This window comes from Salminus brasiliensis, chromosome 3, assembly GCF_030463535.1.
Source record: "Salminus brasiliensis chromosome 3, fSalBra1.hap2, whole genome shotgun sequence".
Taxonomy (NCBI): Eukaryota; Metazoa; Chordata; class Actinopteri; order Characiformes; family Bryconidae; genus Salminus; species Salminus brasiliensis.
The window spans coordinates 300,065-319,791 of NC_132880.1; the positions used below are offsets into that span (position 1 = coordinate 300,065).

General features: G+C 42.7%; 2 protein-coding genes across 2 annotated transcripts in view; one reads left to right on the plus strand and one right to left on the minus strand.

Annotated features, from left to right (window-relative positions):
• sox10 (SRY-box transcription factor 10) overlaps positions 1-11,386 on the plus strand; it is an 11,654-nt gene extending 268 nt beyond the window's left edge. The window contains exons 2-4 of the mRNA XM_072675067.1: positions 6,032-6,726; positions 9,496-9,758; positions 10,537-11,386. Of these exons, the coding sequence (XP_072531168.1) occupies positions 6,296-6,726; positions 9,496-9,758; positions 10,537-11,294 (1,452 nt within the window). The 5' untranslated portion in view covers positions 6,032-6,295 and the 3' untranslated portion in view covers positions 11,295-11,386. The remainder of the gene's footprint in view (positions 1-6,031; positions 6,727-9,495; positions 9,759-10,536) is intronic.
• Positions 11,387-17,081: 5,695 nt separating this feature from the next.
• polr2f (RNA polymerase II, I and III subunit F) lies at positions 17,082-19,067 on the minus strand. Its single transcript, XM_072675081.1, has 5 exons — positions 18,905-19,067; positions 18,365-18,434; positions 17,871-18,001; positions 17,632-17,703; positions 17,082-17,430 (listed from the first exon to the last, which is right to left on the minus strand). The coding sequence occupies exons 1-5, from the start codon at positions 18,922-18,924 to the stop codon at positions 17,340-17,342; spliced, it is 384 nt and encodes a 127-aa protein (XP_072531182.1). The 5' UTR covers positions 18,925-19,067; the 3' UTR covers positions 17,082-17,339.
• Positions 19,068-19,727: the final 660 nt, after the last annotated feature.

The window sequence follows — 19,727 nt, forward strand, 5'->3', positions numbered from 1 at the left end:
TTAATATTGTTGTTCTTTTAAATCTATAGCGGAGCAGGCGCGCGCAGTGTGATGAGCCAATATTAATATGAGTTAAATTATAATTCCTATTAAAAGTATCAGTATAATTATTACTGTGGTGCAAAGTTTGGATTTTACTAATAACTTTTACACTTTTTTTTGTTTTAAAAGGTAAAAAAAATGTATTTAAGATATTCTTTTATAATATAATAATAATAGTAATATGATATACTACTTTAATCATAATAATAATTATTATAATAATAATAGTAATAATAGTAATTTCAAACGGTTACTACGGCGTTTACTAAACAATATAATGAGAAATAAACAGGGGTGTATAAACAGTTCTGAATTTAAACACTGTTGCTTTTCACTTGATTAACTTTATACATTTATTTATTTATATTTTAAACATTTGTTTATTAGTTTGTTGAATTTATGCTTGATTTAATATCAACATTGAGCAAAGAGTTTAAAGATGAAGAGCTTTTAATTGATTTGTTTATGTATTTGTTTGTTTATTTGTTTGTATTTAAATGTACATTTCCACCCAGTGCAGTGTTTACTCAGACAGAGCAGAGCAGTGAGACCCACAGCTAACAGTGCTCACACACTCAACCCCGGCCCAGTGTGTGTTCAGCTTTAGTGTGTGTTCAGCTTTAGTGTGTGTTCAGCTTTAGTGTGTGTGTTTTCAGGTGTGTGTGTGTGTGTGTGCTCAGGTCTGGTGTGTTCAGGTTCGGATTGTGTGTTCAAGTTGGTGTGTGTTCAGGTTGGGTGTGTGTTCATGCTGTGTGAGTGTGTGTGTGTGTGTGTGTGTGTGTGTGTGTGTGTGAAAGTTTTTGCCCCTGAGAGAGTGGGGGGGGGGCAGATTTGGTGGCTGGCACGCGGGAATTAGGGGCACATAATTAGAGAATTACCCAGCGGAGCGCGAGACACTCAAATATGCAGAACAGGGTCACACAGTCCAATACTGCTGAATAAACAACAACAACACAATAAATAAACAATAAACAACAACACTGTAAATACACAATAAACACAAGTGCATCATTCACGCAGAGATGCTGTAGTGTAGATAGTGTAGTGTAGTGCAGATAATGCAGTCCAGAGGTTGTAGTGTAGTATAGATGGTGTAGAATATATGTAGTATAGAATATATGGTGTAGTATAGATGGTGTAGTATAGCTGGTGTAGTATAGCTGGTGTAGTATAGATAGAGTAGTATAGATGGTGTAGTATAGATGGTGTAGAATATATGTAGTATAGAATATATGGTGTAGTATAGATGGTGTAGTATAGCTGGTGTAGTATAGCTGGTGTAGTACAGACGGTGTAGTATAGATGTTGTAGTATAGATAGTATAGTATAGATGGTGTAGCATAGATAGTGTAGTATAGATGGTGAAGTATAGATGGTGTAGTAAACGGTGTAGTGTAGATGGTGTAGTATAGATAGTATAGTATAGATGGTGTAGTATAGATAGTGTAGTATAGATGGTGAAGTATAGATGGTGTAGTAAACGGTGTAGTATAGATGGTGTAGTATAGATAGTATAGTATAGATGGTGTAGTATAGATAGTGTAGTATAGATGGTGAAGTATAGATGGTGTAGTATAGATGGTGTAGTATAGATAGTATAGATTAGATGGTGTAGTATAGATAGTGTAGTATAGATGGTGAAGTATAGATGGTGTAGTAAACGGTGTAGTATAGATGGTGTAGTATAGATAGTATAGTATAGATGGTGTAGTATAGATAGTGTAGTATAGATGGTGAAGTATAGATGGTGTAGTATAGACCGTGTAGTATAGATGATGTAGTATAGATAGTATAGTATAGATTGTGTAGTATAGATAGTGTAGTATAGATGGTGTAGTATAGATAGTGTAGTATAGATGGTGAAGTATAGATGGTGTAGTATAGACGGTGTAGTATAGAATATATGGTGTATATATGGTGTAGTATGGATAGAGTAGTATAGATGGTGTAGTATAGCTGGTGTAGTATAGCTGGTGTAGTATAGATAGAGTAGTATAGATGGTGTAGTATAGATGGTGTAGTATGGCTGGTGTAGTATAGATAGAGTAGTATAGATGGTGTAGTATAGATGGTGCAGTATAGATGGTGTAGTATGGCTGGTGTAGTATAGATGGTGTAGTATAGACGGTGTAGTATAGATAGTGTAGTATAGATGGTGCAGTATAGATGGTGTAGTATAGCATATGTATGTAGTGTTGCAGTGCTGGAGTTTCAGTAGCTCTACACCCACATTAAAACCCCTACTGAACACTACAGCTCTGTTCAGCTCAGCAAGAGGGGGAGGACACCCACCCCCACACACACACACACACACACCCCCACACACACACACACAGTAAATAATTACATACATTAAATAACAATAATTGAAGAGATGATTTAGACCAATAAGATTACATTAACATCCGGCAAACATACAGAAGAAGATATATGGTATATAATTAGCCCTGGAATAGGTTTGAAATAGGCAATGGTTCTGGAATGGTTCTGGAATGGTTCTGGAATGGTTCTGGGGATGAGCGGTTTAAATATGACTGTGACTGTACTATAGTGGAGTGTGCTGGAGTGTGTGTGTTATGCTGGTATTGATAATGAATTGATGAGCGTAGGGGTCAGGCTCTTCTGCGGCCTCCTGAGCTCTGCTGTCTTAGTGACGGCCTGGTCTTGGGTGTCACTCTCTGTGATGCGATCCCTTCACTCTGTGGTGTGATTAAAAGAGTGCTGGAGGATGGAGAGAGAGCTCGCAGGGTAACCCTACTCCTGAATCTCCAGCTTCTACAGTTCAGTTACTGACCATTGCGCAGAACCAGGTTAAAGCGTGTTACAGCTGAGAGCTGAGAGTGTACTGATGTCTGTAGATGTGCCGTGAGGCTAAAAGAGAAGCTAAGCTGTAGCGGTCGGGTGGGAGTGAATAGACAGAGTGAATGAGGTTGTAGCGAGCAAACACTGGTCAATTCAGCACACATTTCCTAAGGTGTGTCTACACGGCAAAGTTAGCGCTTAGCTTGCTGCTGTGGTGTGTATTTTGTTAATGTGCAGTGTAACAAGTTTTCCAGTTGACCCGTGTTCCAGTATTCCAGTGAACCAGTGAACACAAACACAGTACAACTAGCAGGGAAATGCTAACTGCCCGATCACATGAAACAATGAGCTATAAAAAACAAACAAAACCAAAACAGTCTGAAATAAAATCTAAAATAAATATAAAACAATAATCTAAAGTTAAAGTAAAAAAAAAAAAAAAATATATAATAGAAAAATAAAACAAACACATTAAATAAAGAAAGAAATAAGATTAAAAATACAGTCAGATATAATATTTAACAAAAAAAAAATAGTAAAGAATGAAATAGCATATATTTACGCAGTATATACACAATATAGAAATGAATGAATAACAGATAATCAAGTTTCTCTGTGTTGATTCTGTGAATTTGGTCGCTTTTATTCAGAAATGAACATATATTAGGGTTTGAAGACGTACAATCTAAGCTCGAACAGAGCTGTGGTACAATATAGACTGAAAGCTAGTCATCTAGTCCGTCAGTGAGCAGGTAGCAGTCATATTTCCATTAAATGGGAAGGGAAGAACATTTCCCAGAAGGTTCGAGTGTCCTAATATTTCAGTAACTCTATCAAATATCTGAATTAGTCAAGAAATTAGTCTCTTATTTGAGCTTCAGTGTTTTTAGTGTGTGCTAGTGTGTAAAGTTAGCTTTTAGTGCTAATGCTGGAACTGTGAAGATGAAGAGTAGTCGGGCCCGGCTGTCGTGGTTCTAGACTGAGCAGAACAGCTCAACAGCAGAACCGAAAGCTCTCCGTACCTTCTGACTTCTTCAGTTTGCTATAGTCGGTCTAGGCTGGTCACCTAGTCGGAGAGCGGTTAGCGGCTGTACAGGGTTTACATTTGAGGTCGGAAATTTCCAAGAAGGGCCGAGTGTCCCAGAGTTTAGTAAAACTGTCCTACTTCATTAATGAGGAAACGTCTCATATGAGAACTGCAGATTTAGGTTTTTAGGAGAGTTCAGGTCACAGAACTAGCTTTTGGATGCTAATACTGGAGAAAGAAAGCTAAATGTGAGGCTAAATGTGAGGCTAAATGTGAGGCTAAAGTGTCAAATCAAGCTGTAGTTCTGTACAGAGCTGTAAATAAAGCTGCAGCTTAGTTTACCAGCAACGTTTACCAGCACATCTGCATAAATTAAGTGACACAAACGTTTATAAACGCATTATAATAAGCACTGTATTGTTTACATGTGATTAACATTTTAACATATTCAAAAATGAGATTTTTTAAAGTGTCGCTACGGAAAAAACGTTTTTTCTTCAGAGAAATCTTTATTTGCTAACACTGGTGACGACTGGAGCTCAAAATCAAAACTCGACGAAAGTGAAGTGTCTTCAGATCTGAGCTGTAATGGATCTGGACAGAGCAAAATAGCATGTAGCCACGCAGAAAGCTACAGCTCAGGCCTCTACCAGCGAACACTGACCAATTCAGTGGCACAAACACACACACACACACACACACACACATGCGTGGTTAGTGTTTCCTGCAGCGGCCCGCCCGCGTGTTTACCCAGCCGGGGCCGTATGAAGCGGGGCCCTGTGCTGCTGCGGACGCGGATTATTCCAGCACTCTCCCTCCGGGGAGCTTGCAATAACTGCCAAACCTTAAACAGTAGCTTGTTAGCGGGAGACAGGCCTAAGCTAGAATAACACACACACGCGTGCACCGCGGCGGCCGGGGCACACTGACGCCACCGTGTGATTGCGACGTGGCCCTGAAATACTGAAATGAATTATGAATTCATTTAGCTGGGCCTTCTGCTGCGCTCGTGGCGATAGCTCCACCTGACCAGGCTCGCTCTGTAGCTCTACATTAGATGCTAAGGAGGGAGTTCAGTGACGGCTGTCTCAAATCAATCCCCGATCACTGCAGGGCTGAAGGCTGCTTCAGCTGAGGGGACTACCGTCTGAATGAGGGCTAACATGGCGTCTGTCTCTGTGCTGCTAGGCTGCTTTGGCTAAGGTCTATTCATGCAGCCAGTGCGTTAGCAGTTAGCTCGATGCTACAGGATGAGTGTGTAGTTTATTTCTGATGTTTCCTGAAGGGCTGAAGTGTCCCAACATTCCAGTAAATCTAGTCAGCCATTTTCTAGTGTGACTAAATGTATTAGCCTAGCGCGCTGGAATGACCCCCCCCCCCTTTCCTACGAATGCTATCAAAAATGAGTGGCCTAATTACATTATAAAAATGACCAGATTTACTGAAACATTAGGACACTCAATCCTTCCAGAAAATCTGTGACGTGACGTATGAACAGTCTAGACGTTTCATTTGAACAGAGATCTGCCTGCTATCACAGAACGCAGCTGCTAGAGGGCTAATCAGGGCCTTTATATATCCGTCTTTACTGGAGACGAAGGGCTTGTAGCGCTAAGTGTAGTCCATAGTTTCCCAATGTAGGAATTCTCAGAAATGAATTAAAACTGTATATCATATGTACCAAAAGTGGAACAGTTTACTACAAAGAGATTTCTAATTATTATTATTATTATTATTATTATTATTACATTATTGCAAATATCACATTATTAAATTGAATTATTTTTTTTCTACAAGGCAGACTAGAATATATATATATATATATTCCAGCATGCATTATATATTATATTCAATAATAATCTAAAAAAATATATTATAATATTATTATTATTGAATATAATATATAATACATGCTGGAATATATACACATATGCATCTAAATATATATATATATATATACTCTAAGGGACACCTTACAAAATGATCTAGACCCCGTTAGGGAACAAGGATGTGATTTATAGGGGACAAGGGTGTCTCCATATTGGACTAATCTGGTCAGTTCTCTGTACAGTATTTTCCTACATAGTGAGCTAGGGGTCAGTTACAGATATAGCAAGGCTTTCTTGAGGTTAAACCTCCTTCTACTGTTTTTCTTTTCAGGGCAGTTCAGCAGATCTTTCAGTGGAGGTGTTTGAGGGGAGATTGCATGAAGAGACGTCACACGAATGGAAAGGACTTTATGAGGGAACAGAGTCGCCCACATGGCCAAAACAGCCCAGTAAAGGGTTGACAGACACAAACAAACACAGATTAAACACTAAGACCTTGATTCAGTCTCCAAATCAAGTGGACGGTGTCCAGCTGAGAGAGCGCTACAGTCCAGCAGCCGTGTGGAAGTTCTGTCCTGAGAGAGTGTGAGCGAAGATGTCCGGAGAGGAGCAGAGTCTGTCTGAGGTGGAGATGAGTCCAGGAGTTTCGGATGACGGTCATTCCATGTCCCCTGGTCACTCATCCCACGCTGCGGGTGGGGGCGACTCCCCCCTGCCTGGCCAACAGGCGCAACTGAGCGGCGAGGAGGCCTCCAGGGTGTCCGGCGGTCTCCCGAAATCGGAAGAGGAAGACGACCGCTTTCCCATCGGGATCCGTGAGGCGGTCAGCCAGGTGCTGAATGGCTACGACTGGACGCTGGTGCCCATGCCGGTCCGCGTCAACTCGGGCAGCAAGAGCAAGCCGCACGTCAAGAGGCCGATGAATGCCTTCATGGTGTGGGCGCAAGCGGCGCGCCGGAAACTGGCTGACCAGTACCCGCACCTGCACAATGCAGAGCTCAGCAAGACACTGGGCAAACTGTGGAGGTGAGGTCAAAGGTCATTTCAGTATTTCATTCAGAATTCAGTAAACAAAACAAAAAACTTTACAAGCTACACTACATGCATTCAGCTACTTTAAGATGCACTTATTGCTGACACAGATGTGCAAATGCACACACAGCTTGTCTAGTCCCTGTAGAGAAGAAGTACTGCCAATAGAATAGGACTCTCTGGAGCAGATCAACATCATGACCCTATTGGCTCCATGCTGCCTAATAATGCCAGGCGTGGGCTAGAGGGGTATAAAGCCCCCCAGCATTGAGGAGCTGTGGAGCAGTGGAAGAACTGTGTTCTCTGGAGTGATGGTGGTGGAGCTCCATCCAGTACTTTTGGGATGAGGTGGGGGTGATGAGGTGGGGTGGTGATCATCATTCAGCATCCTGACCTCACTAGCACTCTTAGCACTGAATGCAATCAAATCCTCACAGCAATGCTCTACTCCAGAATCTAGTAGAAAGTCTTCTTCTCTGGACAGTAGAGACAGTTACTCCAATAAAAGCAGGATCAGCTCTTTAATACCCTTGATTTCAGAAGAATGAGCAGATGTCCCAATACTTTTGTCCGAAGTATAAGTAATAATAAAAAACTGTAATTATTTATTTACAAACAAACAGAAGAGTGTGTAGAGGACTACCATTGTTAATGATGAGAGGTACGGTGTATTATTTGAATCGGGTGGGTTTGAAGGCCTGAAACAGCTCATTGCACACACACACACACACACACACACACACAGTTGCGCTGAGGGGCCGCTGTGGCTGTTGTTTTGGGGGGTAAACAGAGCTGGCACTGAAGCAGGACGGACAGTGGAGTGTTTGGCTCACACACACACACTCTCTGTGACCTTTCTGGGAACGTTAAGCACGCTGGTCCAAACACAGTCCAGCCTGGCCAGATTAACATGAACAGCAGCGGCTCACGAGGACAATCCTCACCAGCACCAGCGCTGACCGGCCCAACGGTCAACATCGCCTCTAAAACACACACTGTGCTAGAGAGTGTGTGTGTGTGTGCTGTAATGCTTGTCATTCAGCTCGTTAGTTAATGATGAGACATTAGGAACCCACCAGCACTGAAACGAGGCTACTGTAACACTGTCTATAACACTGTCTATAACACTGTCTACAACACTGTCTATAACACTGCCTACAGCACTGTCTATAACACTGTCTATAACACTGTCTACAGCACTGTCTATAACACTGTCTATAACACTGTCTACAACACTGTCTATAACACTGCCTACAGCACTGTCTATAACACTGTCTACAGCACTGTCTATAACACTGTCTATAACACTGTCTACAGCACTGTCTATAACACTGTCTATAACACTGTCTACAGCACTGTCTATAACACTGTCTATAACACTGTCTATAACACTGTCTACAGCACTGTCTACAGCACTGTCTATAACACTGTCTATAACACTGTCTACAGCACTGTCTATAACACTGTCTATAACACTGTCTACAACACTGTCTATAACACTGTCTATAACACTGTCTACAGCACTGTCTATAACACTGTCTACAGCACTGTCTATAACACTGTCTATAACACTGTCTACAGCACTGTCTACAGCACTATCTATAACACTGCCTACAGCACTGTCTATAACACTGTCTATAACACTGTCTACAGCACTGTCTATAACACTGTCTATAACACTGTCTATAACACTGTCTACAACACTGTCTATAACACTGCCTACAGCACTGTCTATAACACTGTCTACAACACTGTCTACAACACTGTCTATAACACTGTCTACAGCACTGTATATAACACTGCCTACAGCACTGTCTATAACACTGTCTATAACACTGTCTATAACACTGTCTACAACACTGTCTATAACACTGTCTATAACACTGTCTATAACACTGTCTACAACACTGTCTATAACACTGCCTACAGCACTGTCTATAACACTGTCTACAACACTGTCTACAACACTGTCTATAACACTGTCTACAACACTGTCTATAACACTGTCTACAACACTGTCTATAACACTGTCTATAACACTGTCTACAACACTGTCTACAGCACTGTCTATAACACTGTCTATAACACTGTCTATAACACTGTCTACAGCACTGTATATAACACTGCCTACAGCACTGTCTATAACACTGTCTACAACACTGTCTATAACACTGTCTATAACACTGTCTATAACACTGTCTACAACACTGTCTATAACACTGTCTATAACACTGTCTACAACACTGTCTATGACACTGTCTATAACACTGTCTATAACACTGTCTATAACACTGTCTACAACACTGTCTATGACACTGTGATGTTTTTGGCATTAGTGGGGCGGGGTGGGGGGATTTGTATTTATGATATTTATTAGATTTCTTTCTTTTATTTTTTGTCATTTTATTTTAATTAAAAAGAAAATGACATAAACTTCTGATTTCCTTTTTGATCTCCTTTCCTGAATCTGTAATTAAAAATCATCACAACTAACAATAAGAATTCCACACCAAATGTGTGTGTGTGTGTGTGTGTGTGTGTGTGTGTGTGTGTGTGTGTATAAAGTGCAATTCTATGCTTCAGGTCTATTTTAGCTGCTTGCTGTGAGCGGCCTGCCACTAAAAGCTTGAGACTGTGAAACTGTTGTTGACAGTCAGTTAAAATGAGCTAAAATCAAACCAGCTGTCTTTCAAACCTCGTACAGTCTCCTGATTTACCTCATTAGACTGTGTTAAACAAAGCTTGTGTGTTTGTGTGTCTCAGGCTGCTGAACGAGAACGATAAGAGGCCGTTTATCGAGGAGGCGGAGCGTCTGAGGAAGCAGCATAAGAAGGATTACCCAGAGTATAAATATCAGCCCCGCAGACGCAAGAACGGTAAACCTGGGTCCAGCTCCGAGCAGGACGGCCACACGGACTCCGAGGTCAGCCACAGCCAATCGCATTACAAGAGCCTCCACCTGGAGGTGGCCCATGGAGGGGGGGCGGGGTCTCCCCTGGCTGATGGACACCACCCACACGCTGCAGGTGAGGCACTGGCTCCGCTCACAGGCACGATAACGGTCATCACACAGAGGGTGCACAAATGTAAATACAGTCCCACGTTAGCCAGAGTATTTCCTGTTACCATAGCGACGCGGTAGACAGCGCTGGGAGTTAATGGTAAATATATCAAGCAAGCACAAACACGATTTGATTGACATGAGTCATTCGGTAACATCACCGACTGATAGACAACATCACTGATAAAACCAGTTAACTAACAGCACTGAACATCCACCTGGTTCCTCTATGAAGCTCCACTGGGTCCAGACACTTCACACAACTGTACGAGGCTCAAAATGAGGACACACAAGAACCCAGTTCAGTATTTTTCACAGTATAATGGTTATTGGTCCCAATCCTGGAGACCTGATGCTCTGCACATTTTTGTGCCATCCTGCTGCTGCTCGCGTGACCCAGCTCATAAAGTCCCTGATAATTAGATGATGAGCAGAATCAGGTGCATTAGATTAGGGGAAAACACAAAAATGTGCAGAGCATGGGATCCACAGGACTGGAATTGGGAAAAAACGCATCACAACTGAGAGTGTACATCCTACAACATATGCACTGTCAGTACATCTTGTCACTTTACACTACAGGAAATGGAGGGGGCGCTCTATAATGCTCTATAATGTTCATCTGATTCTAATTGTCATTCTGACGAATTGTAATACATTATACGGAATATAGGGGGCGATATGGCTTCTGTCTCTTAAGGCCTAAAGCATTTCCTCTAATCAAAATGTTTTTATTGATCCAGGTCCAAACCACAGCCCCCCAACCCCTCCCACCACTCCCAAAACAGAGCTCCAGGGCGGCAAATCAGGTGAGGGGAAAAGAGAGGGTGGGGCTAGCAGCCGAAGTGCTCTAGGTGTGGGGTCGGATGGAAGCTCCACCTCTTCTTCTGCATCCGGCAGCGGCAAACCGCACATCGACTTCGGAAATGTGGACATTGGCGAGATCAGCCACGAGGTGATGGCCAACATGGAGCCCTTCGATGTTAATGAGTTCGACCAGTACCTGCCACCCAACGGCCACCACCAGCAGGGCTCTGGGTCGTCTGCCAGCTCAAGCTCCACCCCTTACTCCTACGGGATCTCCTCAGCGCTAGCGGCAGCTAGCGGTCACTCAGCTACCTGGCTGTCCAAACAGCAGCAGCACTTGGGCTCGGACAGTGGCGGGAAGACACAGATCAAGAGCGAGACGCATTTTACCAGTGAAGCCACGCCCACCGGGTCCCATGTGACCTACACACCGCTCAGCCTGCCGCACTACAGCTCCGCCTTCCCTTCACTGGCCACCAGGGCGGCACCATTTGCCGATTATGCTGAGCACCAAGCGTCCAGCTCCTACTACGCCCACTCCAGCCAGGCATCTGGCCTCTACTCCGCCTTTTCTTACATGGGTCCCGCCCAGCGGCCTCTTTACACTGCCATCACTGACCCCGCCTCTGGCCCCCAGTCACACAGCCCCACCCACTGGGAACAGCCGGTGTACACCACACTCTCTCGACCGTGACAAACACACCCACACACATGAACACACCCCGCCAGAGACGGACACATAGGCACAGGCGTAGGGATGATGATGGTGGTGGTGATGATGATGATGATGATGATGATGATGAGGATATCAGCCTAAATAGGAACTGAATGGCTTGAATGTGGAAGCAACTCTGATACACCACAATCACACACACACACACACACCCTGTCAGAGACTAATGCATGGGGATAAAGATGATGAGGATGAGGATGAGGAAAACGATGAAGATGGATAAAATGGACCTGATTTAGGACATTAGGACAAGAGCGAGGGCGGCATAGAGAACAGGTCACTTATGGGGTAACAGTGTAACTCACACCACACACTATCACACATTAGCAGAGTGGTGTGAGTGCGTTACATTAATACACTCTGGTGGTGATCAAAAACAAACAGAACCTTTGAAGTGAAAGTTCATCAAAAACAACAAACTTCCCTCCTTTTAACAAGTTTCAGCCAAGACATGTCTGGTGTTTGATGTTTGGTTCTTTACTTTTAAGCAACCTCCTGTAATCCCGTACCAACGTCTTAGCGACACCATAGCAATCACCTAAGATACCATAGCGAGTGTCTGCAACCGGCCGAGGTACCACAGCAGCCATGTACTAACATCCTATCAACCACTTACAACACTCATGAAACCGCATAAGAAGGGAATATCAACCAGACTACTATAAAAACTATCTAATCACCCTGGCAACCGCCTAAGGTACCACAGCAGCCATATACCAACACCCTAGGAACCACCTAAAGAAGCCATAGTAATTGCCTAGCAACCACCCCTCAACCACCTAGAAACCACCTGAGGCACCTGAGCTGCTATGTACCAACACCTAGCAACCAGCTAAGATACCATAATAACTGCTCAGCAACCACCTGAGATATCACAGCAGTTATGTTTTGAGACCCAAGCAACCATTTGAAATACCATAGCAACTACATAAGAACAATATACCAACAACTTAGACCATAAAGACAAACTCCACTGGAGCCACCACAGCAACCAAGTAACAACACCCTAGCAACCAGCTGCAGTACCACTGCTTAAAGTGCCGAGTACTTAAGTGCTAATGTTAAAGGAACCACCTTTCAGACACCAAACATCAAAGCCAAACCTCTGCCATGCATGCCCCGGCTGAGGGGAACGTTTGGGGGGAAAAGTGTAAAAATGACAATTACTGCTGAAATAGAGTAAATAGAGTCAAACTCTCTCTCTCACACACTCATACACACACACACACACACACACACTCTCATACACACACACACACACACACACTCTCACACACACACACTCTCAGGCCACAAATACAGAAAACAGCACATCGTATAACTGCTGCAGTTTCAGCTCACGTTCCTGACCAAAGGTTTGAGACCAAAACTTTACACACAGAGAAGTCCAGCAGCCGCACTGTTAGCCCACTACCTTCAGCCAAGCCCCTCAGTGCCCCCCAACACCCTCCCCCCAACACTCCCTCCACTCGGCCCAATGGTCCATTCTTTCCGCTCCAGTTTGGCCAGATTTGGAGTGGTGGTATTTTCTCCAGCACTGACCGGACGGAGCGCTGCCTCCACCCACCTGAACTGACCGTCTCACCTGTACAGTTACGCCATCATCTCTTTTTTATGAATTAATAATTCTTTCCTATTAACCAAAACGAGGCCATTTTTGTTTATATAAATATATAAACACTCCTTTGTTATAATCTTTACTGTTGTTGTTGTTGTTGTTTATTTTGTTGTTGTTGTCGTTGCCATAGCTACACTGAAGCACCACCACCACTGTCCTGCCTTTTGGTAACTGCCGTTCGGAGATGTGTGTATATTAGTGTCGGAGATAGACGTGTAGATTTTACAGTAGTCCTGTAACAGCTGTTGTTTGATGCCTTTCTTTGTTGTATTAGCGTGAGCAGAGACGGAGAGAGGACACTGGACGCCAAACGGTCGAGACCATGATGGATTTGCCTTACTGTCCACCGCATGTGCCTGTAGTAGACTAGATCAGAGGTTTCTATCAAACAATGTGAACGATTCATTCGCAAGTGCCAGAAATATCAGACGTATCAGAGAACGCAATAATAGTAATGATGATGATGATGATGATGATGATGTGAAATGTAATTCAGACATACACTGATCAGCCATAACATTAGAACCACTGACAGAGGAAGTGAATAACAGCTGTGCCCTATTCACTATATAGTGCACTACTTTTGTAGCGGTGTCTGAAAACGTAGTGCAGTATCTTCCACCCCAATCCCACAATGCACTGTAAAATACAGTGTGCACTAAACAGATGTGCACTAAACAGATGTGGAATACCCATAATCCATTGGGTTGTTTGGTTTCAAGCGTGCAGCTGCTCTGAGGAAGGCCGACGGTCAGCCTGTTTACTCTGCGCTCTGCTGTCGTACAGCAGATCTATCAGACAGCGAGTGAGCAGTCAGATCTTGAAGGTGAGACACTTTGACCAGAACCAAACTGTGAGGTTCTAGATAAATGACCGGGTCAGAACATCTCCAGAACATCAGGCAGGTCTTGTGGGGTGTTCACCCCAATATGCAGTGGTCAGCACCTACCAACAGTGCTCCAAGAAAGGACAACCAATCCTTCCATGATGGGGTCAGGGCTCACTGATGCTCATGGAGGCTCCGCCCACCTCACACCTTACAGGACTGAAAGTATCTGCTGCTGACGTTAGTCTTGGCACCAGATCCCACAGCAGGACACCTTCAGAGGTGTTGTGGAGTCCATGCCTCAACCGGTCAGGCAGCGCAATGGGGGCCTAGTCAATATTAGGCAGGTGGTTTTAATGCTGTGGCTGATCGCTGTGGAGTCATACGAGGAGCCCACACAGTCTGAAGCGCTGACTGACCCGAGGTTTATTTGACAGGTGGTTTTTATTTAACTGATGTTTTAACTTCCTTTTTTTACTTCCTTTCTTTTCTTCTGATTTTGACTTTTGTTGGTCTTTATTTAGTCGTATTATAATAAAAAATACAGAAACTCAATTTTAGGGCCTGCATCCTACAGTGGGCGGAGCTTGTTATATATTACAGATCTATTTATATTTGCTGGTATTTGTTTTTCTTCACTCTTAATTGTTCGGTTTCTCGTGTCTCTGACGTGACGTGTGTTTTGTTGTGTTGCGTACTCGCTGTATGCTCTTTTCTATTGTGCGCCGGTAAAGGTGTGAATAACAGGGTGGAACAGCGTAGACACTAACGACCCTCCTTCACTAAATAAAGCTCATTTTGTCTGCTTTTGTATGAAAACCTGTTCTTGTTGTGTATCTTGCATCTCACACACACACTCACACACACACCCACACACACACACACACATACATACACACACACACTCACACTTACACACATCTATAATATATACTGCAGATTAGAGGTGAGGTAGTGTAAAAATGCCATCAGTAAAGTCGACCTGAAATCTACAAACAGTAAAAAACGCTCTAAATGTAGGTATTGTGATATACACTGAGGAGGAGGAGCTACAGTCTCTCATTAGGGTGAATATTAATAACGCTCTAAATGTAGGTATTGTGATATACACTGAGGAGGAGGAGCTACAGTCTCTCATTAGGGTGAATATTAATAACGCTCTAAATGTAGGTATTGTGATATACACTGAGGAGGAGGAGCTACAGTCTCTCATTAGGGTGAATATTAATAACGCTCTAAATGTAGGTATTGTGATATACACTGAGGAGGCGGAGCTACAGTCTCTCATTAGGGTGAATATTAATAACGCTCTAAATGTAGGTATTGTGATATACACTGAGGAGGTGGAGCTACAGTCTCTCATTAGGGTGAATATTAATAACTCTAAATGTAGGTATTGTGATATACACTGAGGAGGAGGAGCTACAGTCTCTCATTAGGGTGAATATTAATAACGCTCTAAATGTAGGTATTGTGATATACACTGAGGAGGCGGAGCTACAGTCTCTCATTAGGGTGAATATTAATAACGCTCTAAATGTAGGTATTGTGATATACACTGAGGAGGCGGAGCTACAGTCTCTCATTAGGGTGAATATTAATAACGCTCTAAATGTAGGTATTGTGATATACACTGAGGAGGAGGAGCTACAGTCTCTCATTAGGGTGAATATTAATAACGCTCTAAATGTAGGTATTGTGATATACACTGAGGAGGCGGAGCTACAGTCTCTCATTAGGGTGAATATTAATAACGCTCTAAATGTAGGTATTGTGATATACACTGAGGAGGAGGAGCTACAGTCTCTCATTAGGGTGAATATTAATAACGCTCTAAATGTAGGTATTGTGATATACACTGAGGAGGCGGAGCTACAGTCTCTCATTAGGGTGAATATTAATATCTCTAAATGTAGGTATTGTGATATACACTGAGGAGGCGGAGCTACAGTCTCTCATTAGGGTGAATATTAATAACGCTCTAAATGTAGGTATTGTGATATACACTGAGGAGGCGGAGCTACAGTCTCTCATTAGGGTGAATATTAATGAAGCTCTAAATTGGAGCTTGTTTACCAGGTTTCTCTTAAGCTTGTGCAACCATAGCCCACAGTAGACTATAGAAGAGCACATTAGTGGGCGGGGTCTAGAGAAGGCATAGGTAGTTACGGTGTGTCTGATTTTAGGCTCAGATTTATGTTACAGCTCTGATATTAGATAATAAACAAAGAGAGAGACTCCCAGAACTTTCCCAGCAGCCCTTGGGGCTGGACGTGAGTGTCTTTTAGGCCAGCACAGTCCCATGCTCTCTCTGCACACATTCCTGTAAGTGTGTGTGTGTGTGTGTTGGAGGCTAAGCCTGATTCCTAATTCCCCTCATTTAATCGGCTGTGATACTTTACACTACACAAAGAGAACCATTCAGCTCAGAAAGGGGTGGGGGGAGGAGGGGCAGAAGGGAGGTGGGGACGGTGAGGGAGGGAGGGGGGAGAGAGAGAGAGAGAGAGAGAGAGAGAGAGAGAGAGAGAGAGAGAGAGAGAGATTCACAGCTCTGTTCTAATCAGTTTCAGACTGATCTTATATACACGCTAATCTACACTCACCTTATTAATACTGCTATTGATTTATATACACTAATACCAAATTCATACTGGATATTAATGTTTTTAGAGCTTCATACTGGATATTAATGTTATTAGAGCTTCATACTGGATATTAATGCTATTAGAGCTTCATACTGGATATTAATGTTATTAGAACTTCATACTGGATATTAATGATATTAGAGCTTCATACTGGATATTAATGATATTAGAACTTCTTACTGGATATTAATGTTATTAGAACCTAATTCTGGTGCTTTTAATGCAGAAAGGGGAGAAACATTGAAGTTTGAAGTCTTCAAATTCCTGGCTAAAGTCAAAACCTCAGATTCCAGCAGGTAAAAAGAGAAGTGTCACAGGTGACAACCTCTCTTTAGTCCTGTACTGGTAACCTGCCGTTCTGTAAAACCTGTAAATCACAGCAAGATTAAGTAGTGTGTGCTATAAGTGTAAAGGCATGAGTGCTCATGAATTAGACTGAATACCTTTATTTTATATAATCGACTGTGATTGTGTTCATGTTAGAGAGATAAGAAAAAATAAATGCCTGATAATTACAAAGCAAATGTGAGCTGAGATTTTGCTCTCTGACTGAGAGGTTTCTCTGGGTTTCCACCAGCCTCTTAAACCTTGCGGGACACTGAAGAGTCATAACACTGTGTTTAGCTCCAACGCAGAACAGAGACAACACAACACTACTCTTAATACAAAACATTTAATGGCTTCATTAATAAAACAAACTAAAATTCACTGAAAGAAAACGAGTCAGCGCTGTGTAAAAGGGACTGGCTCCCTCTAGTGGAGAGAGCAATACTTGCAAAACCTCTACAACCCAAAATGAGAGAGAACAAAGTTTCTGAGCGCAGTTCTATACTTAAGAGTTTCCATCTCCTTAGGGATGTTTGTGCTGTGCTGAGAGTGTGTTGGTGTGTAAGTGTGTGTGTGTGTGTATAGATGATCTAGTCTGAAATGATGAGCTCATCACAGCCCCAGTCCTCGTAGCTCCCGTCGGGCAGATACCTGCGGATGATGATGGGGATCTTCCTGCTCCTGCCACACAAACACAACACCACATAAACATCCCCTGAACACTGATGTACAGTAAGTGCCTTTACACAGCAACAGCATCAACATCCACTAGAGACTCTCACACTTCCTCTCAAACTGAAAGATAAAAAGAAAGATTCATACTCCTTTATTATTATTATTATTATTATTATTATGTAGGTGCAGAAGAGGCAGTGACCGTACTTGAGCTCCTTCATGGCAATCTGCAGCGGGTCTGTCTCTCCCTCCAACTCCACCATCACTGGAGCACACATCCTGTGAGACAGGAAGTGAAGTCACTCAGTTATTACGGTTAACATCTGCCTGCCTTTTAACAGCTGAATGAATCTGCTTTCTTGACCGGTTCCTGATCTGGCATGTCCTACAGTGCTGTCGTCACCAATAGTCCCATTTTCGGGGTGTGTGTGTGTGTGTGTACTTACGCAATCTGCAGCGCTCGGGTGCCCAGTACTCTGGCTCTCTCATATTTGGTCATGTAAGCTGTGGTGATTCTCTTCTGATTCGCCTGCTGACCCTCTCCGGCGGGGAGAATCTGCACGTTTTCCTGATCTTCCTGAGACACACACACACACACGTATATAAACCCCAGCCACACCACTGACATCTCTTAAACACAAACCATATAGTAAAGTGTTTGTAAGCGTGCAATTTACTCCACGGCAGGGGTTTCTGATTAAACGGCTAATGAGCCCCACACTTTCTGACCATCATGAGGTGACTTCATGTTATTTCTTCTTTCTTCTCTGTCTCTGTTCTTTATTAAGTAATAATTATGTAAAGCTGCTTTGTGACGACAACAGTTGTAAAAAGCTCTACTAATAAATTTGACTTGACTTGACTTGACTTAAGCAGACTAGAGCACAGGAAACCGAACCGCCGCAGTGCCCGGAGCACAGCCTGAGAACAGAGCTCTTACATCCTCCACATTCTCCAGGTCATCCAGCCCCTCGTCCTCCTCCACATCATCGAAATCTCCATCATCAAAGCTGGAACACAGACAGGGGAGGGTTCAGCTCGGCCTTCACATCCATCAGACCGACAGCACTGACACAGCCCACATAACCACAGATCTCCAAACCCCCACCCAGAGAAACACGTTAAACCACGTCACTCTTCTGAACTGTAATATTAGTATTAATCTTAGCTGTTTTATTCTGTGATAAGTTTATCAGCAGCACATAATACACTACATTTGTTTACACTGGGTTTATCACACATCCTCCACATCCGTTTAAGACATGAGGGTTCTGTAAGTTATCATTATTCTGAATGTTAATGAGGTGTAGATTAGAGGGCAGGGGGGGTCAGTAACCTCTACAGCAGTGATTTAATGGAGGATCTCTGCTGCTGCTGTTGTTGATATGGAGATGCTAATGCTAATGCTAATGCTAATGCTAATGCTACTGCACCGCCTGCTCTCTCACTAACTCCTCTCTCACCGCTGTAAAACACTTACTTGTCCTCGTTGTCAGACATGCTGAGTCCTCTGCGGTGTTGCTGATTTAAATAAAGTCAGAATTAAAGTATATTAAAGTGAAATAACTGATTTTACTGTAAGTTATTAAAGCCACAGCGCGACCAGCGCCTCCGTGCTGCAGCAGCGGTGTTCACTTCTCTTCTGTCCGGGCAGAAACGCGGAGCGCAAATCCAACGGACCTGTTAGGAAACAGCTGGCGCGGTTCGCGGCGCCCTCTGCTGTCCTGTAGCGGCAAAGCGACTCGTGGCTTGGCATTATTACAACAACAAAATTATTATTATTATTATTAACTATTATTATTATGATTATGATTATTATTAACTATTATTATTATAATATTAACAACAGGGTTTTGGTGAAGTACTATTTACATAAGTTAAACAAAGGGTTTCATATTTACATTTATTTAATTTGATATTAGTCTTTTTTAGACTACTTACTTATTTTGTCATTGTGTTATGCATTCATTTGCCCTTTTTATGTCGGATAAAATGTGTCTGAAACTGAAAATGATTTACTAAACTAATTTATGAATAACAACAAAGGAAAGCAATAAATAAAATGCACTGCTGGTGAAAAATGAGCGATGAAAATCTGCTCAATCAGCAGCAGCCCACCCAGCCCGCCTGCAGAGGTCGCTGTCCTCTTACTATCAGAAATATCAGCCAGTTTCTACCGTTCTTCAGAAATCATTCAGTAATTCAGTATTTAGTCATTATTCTTATAAAATACATTTTTACGGGGTAAAAACACATTTACTGTTCAGTGGTTTAGCTCTGAGTTTTGGTGGTTGTTTGAACCT